Here is a 14,677-nt window from a genome sequence, read left to right as displayed (position 1 = left end):
GATGGTAGCATTTTCTCTTTGTTTTGTGTTTTCCTCATGGCATTCCTGATACCCCTCCTGAAGCAGGCTCCATGGTAATCTTTGGCTAGAATTTTTGAGTTCCTCAAAAATTGCTCGCAGCTTTGGCTTTTTCAGTCTGGTTTTCTGTAAATGTGACACATGTGAAATCACCATTCACAAATAGCTTCTGAACCTGCTCTCTGGTTTCAGCCAGTTTTAACAGAGATAAAAGTCTCGTGATTATTTAATATTTATGACAAGTTAATCATGAACCCACTGGTTACTGAACACCTAAGACTGCCTAGGAACACCTGAGAGAGCCTTTTTAAATCCTAAGTGCAGGAAAATCTTCAGCTGAGTTTGGCCCTTGTTACATACCAGAGTGCTCACAGGGAAGAAACCTGGATTTGAGTCATGCCAAAAATGCCAGGCACGCAAGGCATTAAACACCGAGCCATCAGCTAAAGAAACTGTTTGACTCCTTAATTCTAGGGAGGAAGAAATCCTGCTTGTGCATTCAATATTAAATAAATAAGAGCTTTTGCTCTGGAAGAGCACCAGCCCCATGCTTGAAGCAGATGGTGGCACTGGTGGCACTGGTTCAAGTTCATGTGCACAGCCTGCTTAACACTGTGGATGTGAACTGAGATGTCCCAGGTGTCCTGCCATCCCTTCTAGGAGTTGTGATGAGCTTAGCTTTTGAAAGACTCAAATTTCATTGCTTAAAATTAAAACCAAACATACCAAAAAACTCCACCTTTCTGAGCAGGCAGTTCCTCTTTTGTCTCATAAGTCTTCGTGCAACCTCTTGTCTTGGCAGCTGCTCAGATCCTCTGGGTCAGAGGAGTGAATCAACAGCAATTAGTGACTGGCAGCACTTACACTCTCTTTTCTAGCCTGGAAGATCTGAACAGATGCTAGAAATTAAAGGTATCAGTTCCCAAACACCCATCTTTTAAGCACAACTTGTACAAATGGAAGAAAACCCCTGAAGTATTTCCCAACCCCTTTTTGGAGCTGCAACAAAAAATGTAGCTTTACTTCGTCAAGTACTGTGACAACAGGATGCCATAGGCCTTTGCATTAGTTGTCCTAACCTTTCAGGTTAATACAACCTTGATTGTGTTTTCTTCTAGCTTGTCTCAGAACTTCTGAATCAACCCAGATTCTTCCTTAATATAAGTCATTGCTTATATTAAAAATTCAGCCCTCAATAGGGCCTTCACAGATCAATAGCCCTTCAGACACATGGGAGTGTTTCCAAAACCTAATAAACAGTTAGGTAGGTCTTACTAATGGTCCATAAGGAACAGCAGAATCCAGCAACTCTTCTACGTTTGTTAACTCAAGTGCCCTTGAAAAAAACTAGGACTAGTTGTCTCACAAGATTAAATGTTACTGCTCCCCAGGCCACCAGATTTCATTCTGAACACCTGCTGAGCCCAGCGTCACCAGTCACAGTTTCCCAGCAGAGCAGAATTGCACATCAAGACTCAAGTATAGCACTTACTGCTCAACCTCAGCAGTTCCACAGAGGAAGGACCATGATCTACCTTTTGGTTCTTTGTCTAAAAAAATAACTTCATGTTGATCTATTTGTTAAAGATGTTTTTACTTTCACTTTCTTTCAGGAACCCCCCAGAGATGCATTTAGCGTGAACATCACAAATGCTGCTGTCCCCCAGACTGCTGAAGACACGAGTCTCCTGGTCCCCTCGGGCTCTCCTGTCCCTGGAAACTCGTGCTGCACCTCTGGTCATACTCCCTGCAGGAACGAGAGCCCCAGCACAGAGCCTTGTGAGACAGGAGAGTTTTCTGTGGTAACTGAAACTGACGATTACCAATTCCCACCAGTTCCCACAGAAGATGAATACATGGATAAGGATCTCAATAACACTGATTATTTATCTTTACTAAGTCGGACTGCCAGTAAAACTGTGTCATCATTTTCAGAACCAATGGAGGCAGGGGAGAATGACAGCTTGAACCAGTACTTTTCAGGTATTGGGAGCACAGAGGATGTATCAGTCTCTCAAGGCTTTCACCCTCCCTCCAACATAGATGGGGCACATATTGCCACGGAACAACTTCTACAGAAATCTTGCCAACATGCCCTCAGTTGCCTGAAGGAAACATGCAACAAAGACTCGGATCATTTTGCAACAAACTGTGACTCAGAGAAGATCTGTGTGAGGTGTGGCATTTTGTACAGAGAATCTCCCCGAAAGTGTAGCAAACCCTATTGTGCTGCGCCTGACAGCACCTCCACCTCCCCAGAAACTGGTTCCTGTGCCCAGTGCACCTGTGGTTTGAATTTTCTCTCTGCTGGTCAGAGCACTCTAGCAAATGATCTTGGTGTGGAAGATGCACCTTCAGATAGTACCAACATGAAGTACCAGAACACAAACAGAAGCACTTCAGGGATACACAGAAGCACTTCAGGGACAAACAGCAGCACTTCAGACCTCCCTCCAGCATCTGGTAAGCCCCTTAGGCTTTACCCATACATAGTTGTATGGGATTGTTCTCTTTGCTAGCTCAGTACTATTCAGGGGATCTGACTTAGGAGGAGAAAATTATGCTGTTTCACTTAATTGCCCTGAAGCTAGTCTGAAAAAAAACCCTGGAATTTTAAGGCCATTTGGTTTGTATTGAATTCTGCAAGAAGAATGAGCCAGCAAGGTACCATTGTCCCACCCTGATCTAATCAGCAGTGCAGAACCCACCTTCTGGCTGTCACTGCAGAGGCCAGACAGTTCTGCTAGCAGGTGTGTGTATTGGAGAAAATTCGAAAGAACACAGTATAGGGACCTAGAGGCTGAGCTAAGGAAGGATGCATAAGGCTCAGACAGATACTTTTCATTCACCAGTGTGCACGCATATTTTTGCCATTAGGCTTAAGTCCAGTTGCATTTATACAGTGGTCAGTGTAACTCCAGCTAGAGCTGTAAGCTGGTGACTGTGTCTGGGTCTAAGAGATTATCTGCAATTTTCTGCTTATAGCTCTTCTGTTTTTATTTGCTGGGGTATAAGTGGTCACATAAAATAGTTTCACACAGACACTGTTTCGCCATACACATACATTTTGTCCCCTAAACATCTCTGAAACAGTGATTAGTTTACTAATTGTCTACCAATTTATTAATTGAGTAAATATATCAAAATTGTCAAATGAAAACAGGGAAAAAAATCACTGAAGCAAAACCAGCAGAAGGGAAGTTAAACGCCTTCTCTGGATGAAACCTTCCTTCCCCAGACTTTTTTTCAGTATAAAAGTCTGCATTCTGCCTGTCATATGTTATTAGTCATTTTAGATTATAATCTCATAAAGTTGGATGCTCTATTTTTATTTATTGTGCACTGCCAAGCATAATGAGACCTTAGTGTTGAGTGGGACATCTAAGTATTACTGTAATACCCACAGTAGTTGTAAGCTGTTGCCCTTCTTTAAAACCAGTAGTGCCTTAAAATTTCTTACAGAGACATTCTTGTCAGTCTGCCAAAGCCCCAAAACAACACACTTGAAGGCCCTTCCTCTCTCAACATGCATTCCATATGGGAATCTAAAAGTGTGCAGCATTCATCTTCTGAAGAGCAGAAACTTTCTGCTGCTTCAGTTTCCTGAAATCTTGACGCAGTTTCACTGTCTGGTCTATAGAGAATGGAGCAGGAGTAAAGAGGACACAGATTATCTTTTTTTGTTATTGTTGGACTCCTGAAGTATAACTGAAAGTCAAGTTATATTTGGTACTGCTTTTCTTTCTAAATATGACACAAAGAGAAAGAGAAAATATTAAGGAACAGTAGAGCAAACAGGAGAGCTTGGATATAAGCACGGTGCTAGCAAGTGCCATCTTAGATCTGCAGCACCATTCTTTATATGGGATTTTAATTGTGTCTGTGCCTTTGGATATGCACATGCTATAGTGCCATCTGGTGAAACTGTGTTTCTAATTCACCAATTTTTACGCATGACTGCAAGAAGATACTGACAGAGCTGTGGGCAGTATCAGAGCGTGGGTTAGTTGATCTGTGGGTAACCTGGCTTGCTGGCAGAGTAATTTTTCTGCTCACAGAATGGCCATGCCCCCCTGGCAGTGCCTGGTTGCATGAGGACTGGGACAGGGCTTAGCCTTAAGTTCCTCACTGAAAGCGGCCCAGCCACACCAGGGCTGCACGTGTGGGTGCATCAGCATCTGTCATTTTGCTAGGCCTTGTGAAATGCCCAGATGGAATAAATGTGCATGTAAAATAACTTTCTGTAAAGCTTCTCAAAGCAACTGAAGCCATCAGGCTTTGCATACAGTTATGCTAAAACAGAATGGTACAAAAAAGGGTGGATGAAAAATGGGAAGAAAAAGACCATTGGAAATTCCATGAAGTTTTGGTTCACTAACACTCAAAATGACAACAGAACTGGTAAACTCTGTCCCTCCTGTGAAACAATCCTAGGGAACAAAAGTGGATCTCTGGACAGGTGCCCCTTCCAGGTGTCACCACTGGAGATGGAGTTCAAGCAGCTCTTCAAAGCCCACAAGTCTGGAGGCAGTCAGAACATGAGGGGTCACTTCAAGCCCACCTCAAGTCCTGTACGGGGCTACAGTGCAACACATCAGTGCAGGAAAACTTAGCTGACTCATAATTGGGGCTGGTTTTGCAAAAGCCTTTCACTTCCAGATTCCAAACCAGCCTGGTTTGGCAGTGACAAACAGTTCTCACCACCTAGAGGCCATTAAACGTCTCAGAGAAAATTATTTGCCTGCGTTGTTCCAGTTCTTAATGAACAATTGCCACAAAAGTCAATCTGTCTTTGTTATTAATATCAGATAGTCTAAAGAGATCAAAAGGCTGAAACACTGCAGAGAAAAAAGCCTTCACTTTGAATGCGTCCCTTATACTTTTCAGGTTGGAAGCACTTTCCTTGGCTCAGTGTAGGAAGCTCTTGTGTCCATTTTCTGTGCTTTCAGGCCTTAAATAGCCTTTTGTTTCAGCATGGTGTCTTCAGAAAGCACAGAAGGTTTGCCAGCCACATTCAGCTAAACATTATAAATGAACTAATCTGCCTTTTTGTTTCCCCCCCCCCATTGTCACATATATTTCTAAATTTTTGATCTCATGCTGAGCACTGGTAACTTTCTTCACAGCACCTTTTGCAAGGCAATCTGTTTAAAGACAAATAGTTATTTTTGTACTGCCATTATGCCCAAGAGTTTTGTTCATGGCAAGCAGCCAAACTGAATCGAACACAGGGGAAAGAACCAGCAGGGGAAAGCTCCTGCAGAGAAAACCCTTATGGACATCTCATCTTAATCAACAGCATTTGGAAGGAAAGCAAAGCAGTGGTTTAGGTGAAATAAATAAGGTTGCTTAAGGGGGGGCCTATTAGAGAGATGCTCGAGTGCTGCCCAGACTCAGCTGTGAGGGAGCACAGATCCTGACTCCACGCAGCTGGAGACCAGTGCCCAGTGCTGGTGTGCAAACATCACCCATGGAAAAAGAGCATTTCTCTGGGCTGGGCCATGTTTATCTGCAGGGGAAATAGGAATGTCTGTAGTGTTGAGGCATGTAATGAAGAAAGGCACAAAATGTCTAAAAGGAGTTGGATCAGTCTGCAAGTAATGATGAAGTGAAGCACAGCAGGAAAAACATTTCCTACTAAGGGTGTTCACAGGCTAGGAAAATTTTGTTTACTTCGTTTCTTCAGTTTGTTTCATTTTCAAACTTTATCAAGCTTGTTAGTTTGATGTTGGAAGTTTATTTTTAGTTATTTTCTTTCTGCTCTGAGGAAAGTTTATTAATTCCCAAAGCCAATCCTAGTGTCACTTAGGTCAGCAGCCCCGTCCTTGAATAGCAGAAAGATTGCATTTATGCTGAAAAATCTCTAACCTCAGGCAGACTGGCTGAAACCATAACTCTGTTAAGTTGCTATAATATAGACTCTGTCTCTTCAGTGGCGTCAGTCTACATCCAGCTAAATCCGTGCAGGGGCTAGGTGAGGGCCAGAGTGTACTTACATGGGGATCTGGACTATATAGCATAATTGTATAAGCTCTGTGTTGTTTGGACACTGTGTGACTGTGTGATCTGATGTTAAGTCTTTCACTATTTATTCAGTAAGCCTGCTATCTAAAATGGTAGGATTGATTGGGGGTTTATTGCCTCTTTGGTAAACAGTGTGATTTCTCGGACTCCAAGAAAAAATAAATCTCATAATCAGAAATAATTAGCATTTCTTCACAAACCGCAGGCAGAGGCAGATTGGACACAGCTTTGTGCATCAGGCAGCAGAGGGAACATGAGATCGTCACCCTCTCTCTGACTTCCCAGATCATAGCTCAGAGGGAAAATGTTTCCAACCCTTCCCGACAGGCTCCTTGTGTATGACAGACTTTGTCCTGAGAAGACGAAAATGGAAATAATGAAAATATCCAGTGGAAGGTATTGATTATAAGAGCATCCTCATGTCGCAGGGGAAAAAATAATGGAACAAGAACAAAGCCATCACCACAGATTTAGTTCACTGCACTAAGTGTCCACCTTGTGAGCGGAAAATATTAATCATGTGTGTCTTCTTTTCTCCCCCCTCCTTCCTTAGGAAATGTGACTGGAAACAGTAACTCCACCTTTATTTCAAGTGGACAAGTAATGAATTTCAAGGGCGACATCATTGTTGTCTACCTTAGCCAAAACTCTCAGGAGGGGGCAGCGGCCTCGGGACTGAGCGAGGAGAACGTGGGCAGCCCCGTGCAGGAGGAGAACCTCAGCCGCTGCGAGACTTTTGCCGGCAATGCCCAGCACTACAAGGAAAAGTGTGCGGAGCTGCAGGGCGCCCACCCGACCCCAGGGAGCGGGGGGCCACGGTGGCCTGGCGGAGCCCTGGCCCAGGAGCACGGCCCATCCTGCGGTAGACAAGCCTCCCAGCCCGTGCAGGAGGAAGGGAAGCTGGGACACTTCTCGGAGAAGGTGTTGAACTGAGGGGACACAGTGTCCTCGCTGCGGGCCAGGGCGCTGGCACACAGCCCCCAACAGGGTGTGGGGCTGCTGCCATGCTGCCAAAATCCTGGGTGTCACAACAGACTGGGAGACTGTTGATGCTCCAGTGTCTCCTGGGAAATTTTACAGCTGGAAGGACCGTCATGGCACACATGTCACTGCTGGTGGTGGTGGTGCTGCTGTGGGTGGAGGTGGCCGATGGGGACGGGCGCACATGTGAAGCCGGGCGCACTTCCCCTGTTGCAGAAGCAGCAGCAGGGCTTTCTTCTCTCCCCCACAGGGAGATGGGCTCCCTGCCTGCTCCCCATTCCCTGCCACCTCTCCCTGGCAAGTGGCAAAAGGAAGCTGAAATCCATTGATGTGGGGACTCTGTGAGGAGGAGAGCACTGCTGGCCAGGTGTGCAGGATGCTCCTGGAGAGGGGATGGTGTGGCCAGGGACCAGACTCATGAGGGCCCCTGAGCTCTGCCTCAGGGTTTCTTTTTTACAACGAAGCTGTACCCATTTTTCTGGGTTTTGGAGGTGGAAGGAAGTCATGGTGCTGCTGCAACCTTTGCCTCCCTGGGGTGATGTGGCAGGGGGCATCATCCCTTCCCATCTTCCCCCAAGGAAGCAAACACTCCAGTCCCAAATCAGCACCAGAGCCAAGGTCCTGGGCTGCCCCTTATTGACTTGTGGGTATAAATAAGTGTGTGTAATGCTGCCACAAGCAGATGATAACATGCAAAATACAGCTGATATGCCTCAAAAGGCATATTAGTCTAATCTCGAGCAAAGAGCATTTATAGTGACCCTGATTCACCTCTACCTTATTGCAGCGCTCCAGAGGAGTTCAGACCTCTGGAGATAAGAGTGATGTGTGCCTGATACACTGCTGCAGAAATAACATCACTACAGTTTAAGACAAAGAGCTGCTAGCAGGTGAGAAAGGGTCTGTGACAACCAGCTGTGCATATTTCCTGAGTTACAGGAGAGGGAAGGATTATTTTGGAGATTACATCTCCAAAAATGGAGAATTTGGTCAGGTTCAAACATTCATTCTTTTATCTGCCCGAACAATTTTGTCATTTCTTTTGCTATTTTCATTAATAGGCAGAGATTTACTTAGGTAGCATGAACCTATTTCCAGAACTTGGCCTGTGTGAGCTGAAGTTAGAGTGTAGCCTCTGTCACACTGAGAGCTGATGAGCAATGGGACCAAGGTTTGGCATTAAAGAATAATAGAATTGTATTTAGAAGTGAATCTTGGCAACTCAGCTGGCTTTGGTTCATGTCCGATATCCTGCAGCCTTCTCCAGCAGCCACTGTGGAAAGAAAGATGAAGGGAACAGAGTCTCAAGGAACTCCCAAGAGAAAAAGATAACATTTTTAATGATTTCCTGACAAGGGATAATTTTCTGACATTCTCCTGCAGGTGTAAGTTTTGCAGGAATCTATCTGCAGCCGGAGCCTTCAGGAGGGCAAGTGCTCTGTTTCCTGTTTTCTTTCCTGTTACCAGACAGCAAAGGGATCTCTTACCTAGTACAGTTTTGCCTTCCCTGATGGAAAAAGTCTCTAGTTGGGAGAGTTTCTCCCCAGGAAGCTGAGGGGTTCACTGCATAGCTGCTGTTTGCAGTAGTACTGCTCTGTGGGGAAAGAGCACCTGTAACGCTGACAAGGTGATCACTCTGTCACAATGAGCTTCTCATGCATTAAACAAAAGGATGGGCTTAGCCACCTTCATCTCTCAGCAGAATAAATCTGTATTGTTTATCTATCTGGGAGGTAAAGTTCAGTAAAAATGTGCAAGACTCTCTCTTGGGTAACTGGGATAAAGGGCAAATGAACAACCAGTATCACTTCCACCTCTGTGTGGCCTTCAAAAAAATAAGTCACGCTAGCCTAGACTCAGGCAGGCAGGTAGATTGTCCCATTCAGTGAAGGTGTATAACTGAGGCTTTCTTCTTGTCTATGGTATTCTTTTGTCTTTCTTGCTGGATCTTTTCCAACCTCTTTCTTGTCTCTTCTGAAGTAGTTCTGTATCCCCTAGGCACTGGTAGGGACAAGGAAGCAGAACCACCATCACCTTCAGGCAAGGTGGTATAGATATTTTCCCACTTCATCTTAATTTTTTCAGTTGCTCTTTTCTGGAAAGCATTCACCAGTCCTGCTGGAAAGTATACAACCAGCTCCATTTAGAGGGCAGTCAGGATTGAATTCTTGCAGTCATCTCTGGGTAAATTACCCAGATCTGTCATCTTCTCCTTCTGCAACTTCTTTCTTCCCTTGGTTTGTAACTACCACCAGAGTGCAGGCTCAAAATCCTGGTTTGAAGGGAGACAGTGGGAATTTACTGTGTGTCCTCAATGAGAACACATTTTTTGCTTGTTAAAATTCAGATTCCTACTAGGCAAGGATTAAAACTAGGATAATCAGCAAGCATGAAGAAATTAGTCCCATATGGGAAACATGATGCACCAAAAGACCCACTTTTTTTTCTTCCTCCAGAGTCTATTCCAAAGTGAAAAAACAATATCACAGCCATTAGCATGCTGCATATTCCCTGAGTCTCTGCCTGACTCCTTAGACAAGGATCCCAAAGGGACTTCTTTATCCTCATGACTTCACCTGTCATCCGTTTGGAGCTGGGAGTGGTTTTTAGCATCTGTTTGTACAAAGGGATCTGTGCATTGGGCACTAATTTGGAGGCTTCTGGCTGCTATTGTAATACACATAATTAATGATAATAAAAATCTGAAATATCTATATGAGAAAAGGTGAAGGTTTTGTTTGAATAAATAGGGAAAATAAAATGCATTATTATATGCCTCTGCCTTTTAAAGAAAAAGAAAAAAGAGCAAAATGTGAGTATAATTACATTCCTAGTTAGGCTTTTGTAACATTTTTTGTATGTTGAATTGTTTTAACAAGAAGTGCTTACCTTCCACAGTGTGTTCTGCAATGTATATTCTGCACCTGCACTGAGCCAGATAAGGAATTCTCATAGACCTGGTGTGATAATGCTTTACTGCTGAGAATTAGGCACTGATTCCAACTCATTCCTGAGGTTTCCTCCTGTGCAGCATGCATTTTCACAAGACTTTCAGTTTGAGGAGTCACATGAATTATCCTTGGTGAATATACTAGGAGTTCTTGAAAGTCAGGCACTTTCAGACCTGGCAGGACAGGATTACAGTAATTTCACGACCATAAGGCACACCGGACTATAAGGCGCACCCCCTGGGAGCCGGCAAAACTCACAACTTTGTAGATCATATAAGGCGCACCGGACTATAGGGCGCACTTTTTTTTTGCAGCGAGGCTCCGCCCCCAGCTCCCCCCGCACGGTTGCTGGCCAAGGCTCCGCCTCCACCCAGCAGGGGTGGTGCCGGGGCCCCCGGGCCTGCCTCCACCCAGCTGCCATGGCACTGCCGGCTCCGCCCACAGCTCACGGCTCACACTTCCGGGGTGGCAAATGTCGCAACTTTGTACATCATATAAGGCACACCAGACTATAAGGCGCACTTCCAGGTTCGGGGGAAAATTTTAGTCAAAAGGGTGCGCCTTATAGTAGTGAAATTACTGTAATTCTGCATATAGCCATGGGAAAACAAGGACACTGGAACAGCCCTTCTTATCCCCATGGAACACAATATGGCATTGAAGATCAATATAGACAGTAATGGCTGTTAATCTGTGTACTTTGCTACGCATTCACACAGAGACTGGAAGTTACTCTGTAAGGCTTACACCGTACCTGGCAGTAGCACCACTAAAGTGTCATTTCTACTTGTCCATTCAGGTTTCCTCCTTTTTATCATGTTGATGGTATCTGAGCAATTACACCCATGTGTCTATCATAAAACAGAACTCTGCTGAAAGATGTCTTTGTGCTTATCAAACCGACTGACATTTATATATATTTAATAGAGCTCTCATTTTATCAGATTCATGCACATTAGGCAGCAGTACCCCTGTAAAAATAATGTACCATGACTGGAGAATTCACTTCTACAGCACCATGGCAGACCCCAACATAAACCCCTGTTTCCCATTGCTTTCACTTTGGTGGTGGGGTTTCTTGGTTTTTCCTTCTGCCAGGCATCCAAGTTGGTTGTGGCTTTCAAGATGATTGTGTTGTCTCTGCAGCATTGCACCAGTCTTCAGGCCCTCCAGCTGACTTTGTCACACTGTTAAACATCTGGTGTGTTGTAAAATGTGAGCATTCGTAAGCATGAACTTTGTGAAAAAATGCTTTATTCCAATTCTCTCTGGCTTTTGAACAAGGCAATGACCGCATAACATTAAGGAGCCCTGTTGCGGTAGGTGAGGATGCCAGAGCGTCCAGTTGGATATGTTTTAACATGGCTTTTTTATTTTTTCTTCTTCTACTGGCTAGTTGGCTTATGGTTTCTTTGTTTTGGCTGGGGATTACCACAACTCTTCCGGTTCATTTCTTAGCCTTCCTCACCACTTGGTCAGTCCCTGGGCATTGCACCAGTTTTTACTTGCATCAAAGTTGACAGGTCTGTTCCATCATGTTTCTATTGGTGCTCTCACATTTCTGTACAATATATGCAAATGGTCATACATGAAATTACTCCCATTCCAGCTTCACAGGAAACTGTTGGAAACGTTTCCAGGGAGAGCAAAGGAGCTCAGGAGTGTATAGGACTACCTGTTAATGGCACTTGGCAGAATGCATCCAAGGCTGCTGGGAGGGCTTGTCAACATCATTGCAGAGGCACACTGCAACATCTTTGACAGGTCGTGGAAAAAAAAGAGATTTGGGAAACTACAAATGAGTCAACCTCACTTGAGTACCTTGAAAAATGATGGAGTGGGTTCTCCTGGAAGCTATATCTGGGCATGAAGAAGAAGAAGGCAACTGGGAGAAGCCAACACATACCTCAGCTAACTCAGCCTTCTCTCACTGTCAGCAGTTTGTTATTTGCTTCATCATTGGTTCCACGGAGACTTGGAAGCATGACCTTCCTCATGAGGATCTAGGCAAAGAAGGCATAAAGGAAAATCTTCAGGTCTCCCTCTGTCATATGTAATTAACTGGCCAACCCCACTCAACAGTGGACCTACCTTTTCCTTGTCCTACTTGTCAACACACAATAGAGGATGTCAGTACTTTCTTGCTATTGGCATCTTTTGCCAGCTCAGGCTTGGGCTGTAACCTTTCCCTCTGCGTCTTTGCATGCCTGAGTGATATTTCTATATTCTGCTTTGGAAGCCTCTTCCTTTTTCCATCACTCTCACGTTCCTTTTTTTGCATCTGAGTTCTTTCAGTATCTCACTATTTAACCAGGCTGGTTTCTTGCTGTGCCTGCTTAGGTGGATGCACTGCTCTTGTGCATGGAGAATGCTGTCTGAATGTCTCCTAATGCTCCTGAACACCTTTGGCTTTCAAGGCAGGCTTCTGGGATGCCTCCTGTCAGCTCTCTGAGCAAGATGAGCTCTGCTTTTATGAAGGTCTGGGCTTTACTCTGCTACTCACCTTCTTCACACTCCTTAGGATAATCTTATCAGTGCAGCCAAGGCTGCCACTGCCACTCCTCAGTTGTTTGAGAAGATTTTATCTGTTTCCACATCAGGTTTTCCATAACAGACACCTACCACAAGCACTGCCTTGATGGTGACTCCTCTGATTTTGACCCAAAGACACCCAGCTGATCTGTCCTTTTGCCCACGTTCTCAAATCACTCTTGTATGTAGAGTATAATCCCTCCTCCTCTTCCTCCTTTTCTATTTTCCCTCAAAAGCTTGGAAGCTGTTGATTTTTTCCAATAGAGCTATTTCCTTAGCTGATTTCTAAAATGATAGAAAAAACCTAACATTTTACCAAGTTCCCCACTGTTGTGCCTTTGTCTGGATATAAACCAGACAATGAACAATATCGTGCCTGGGAATGGGCCTTCAAATTTCCCACCTATACAAAGGGGAGGCGTGAGAGGCAAGGGCTGGAGCTGATGTGAGGAGCAGAGGCTGAAAGATGTGTTCCTTCATCCCACTGCCCTGTAGAGATGTGGGGAGAAGACAACAACTTGCTGCTGCTGGAAATGGCAGCATGGCCAGCAGCATCCTGGTGGCTTTGTCATTCCCAGTGTCCAGTACCAGGTATTACCCTATGAGACTTCAGTCTCCTCAGTCCTGCAGGGGAAGAAGCAGCTGGCAACTCATCCAGGGTTTCAGTCAGATGAAATGAGGCCTCTGTGTGTCTCTCTCAAAAAAAAAATAAAAATCAGTGAATACAAAATGAACTGAGATTTGCCACAAGCAGCACATGAGGACAAACCATTTCAAATGCAGAAACCACTACATCAATAGGCTGTTCCTGTTGATCGTCACTGGATTATAATGGAAGATTATTTATACAAAGTCTCACTTATTTGAAGCACCTCAAATTAGTATCTAGAAGGTGTTTTTTAGCATGCAGGCCTGCCATTACAGTTCTCAATTACATATCCTTAGGAAGCAGCTTGCTTTCTTTATTCTCTCTGGTTTTGTTCAGTTCTAACATTCATTTATCTCCCTTTTAGTGTTGTAGGTGCCACTCAAGCACAAAAGTTCTTGCTCCCTGTGGGAAATTCAAAATAGTTTCACCAGGGACATTTGCCTTTTGCATCATTTCAGTTCCTTGTTGGGTTTTTTGCAAGCTTAGCTGGTCATAAATGAGCTAGACAACAGATGGTAGAGCTCATGCTATAAAAAATTATAATTTAACAGGGGTTTCCACTTAAAAATGCAGCTGCCCACGGTGCACAGCCAATTTTTCTTCTGAGAACACTCTTTGAATCTATTGGAGAATGAGATGGTACCATTAGTTCTAATGATTGTCTCTGCAGGCTGCTCATAAATGTTTCCTGCAACCCCTGTTCTTTTCATCCACACACTGTAGATAGATCCAGCCTGTCTGCTGGAAGGGCCACACTTCAGGGATACATTAGAAACCTGTCCAGTTCATTGTCTTCACTTCGCAAAACAATCATTGCCAAGGTTTTGTCCCCTTTGTCTGAAGGGATGCTCCAAGTATGACAGAAGCATAAAAAATAAATCCACTTAAATGCTTGGGTTTTCTCAGTCAGGCTGGCCTGCTATCTTTAGATATTGATACCCTTTGAGTCTGTTCTCTTCAAAGTCATGTTCTTTGACATGTCCCATTTGGGTCCACCACACTACACTTCTGTCAGCTCTGTAGGAAGTGCTACAGCTGGTGGTTTGTTGATGAAAAGTACTAGAAATCAGTTTAGTATTTTTTTATTCTTACTTAGAGGGAGATGGAAAAACACATTAGAGAATTCTGTCCCATTAATAATTTTAAAAAGTCTTATAAGACTTGTTTCCTTTTGGATCTTCATATTTTTTGTTACTTTGAAAGTAACAACTCTTCCATGCCAGCATTTTTTTCCCTCGCAGGATAATTGTGTGTTGCTGAGGATGGCTGAGGGGGCAGGATTGCTCTAAATTAAAGATGGACTCTATTTCTAAGTAAAATATCTCACATGGTTCCTTTACAGGAAGCTGTGCCCTGCTTTAATGTGACTGGAATATGTCACAGATTATGTGACCTCTGCTGCAGGGCCTGTTGAGTTGTTGACATTATTCCCTGGGAGTTCGTGCAGATACACTAAAGAAACCCAGTCACTGCCACGACTTCTTTAACTTGCATGTGAATAACATCAGCTGACTGAGTTTCA

At 44.1% G+C, this 14,677-nt stretch overlaps 1 protein-coding gene across 2 annotated transcripts in view; it reads left to right on the top strand.

The window, feature by feature from the left end:
- The window catches only part of TNFRSF11A (TNF receptor superfamily member 11a), a 28,896-nt gene extending 19,157 nt beyond the window's left edge, over nt 1-9,739 (top strand). For both annotated transcript variants that reach the window (XM_033080778.2, XM_033080770.2), the window contains exons 10-11: nt 1,632-2,481; nt 6,596-9,739. In XM_033080778.2, the coding sequence (XP_032936669.1) occupies nt 1,632-2,481; nt 6,596-6,975 (1,230 nt within the window). In that variant the 3' untranslated portion in view covers nt 6,976-9,739. The remainder of the gene's footprint in view (nt 1-1,631; nt 2,482-6,595) is intronic.
- Nucleotides 9,740-14,677: the final 4,938 nt, after the last annotated feature.

Source organism: Catharus ustulatus, chromosome 1 (assembly GCF_009819885.2).
Source record: "Catharus ustulatus isolate bCatUst1 chromosome 1, bCatUst1.pri.v2, whole genome shotgun sequence".
Taxonomy (NCBI): Eukaryota; Metazoa; Chordata; class Aves; order Passeriformes; family Turdidae; genus Catharus; species Catharus ustulatus.
This window is presented reverse-complemented; position numbering and strand designations above follow the sequence as displayed.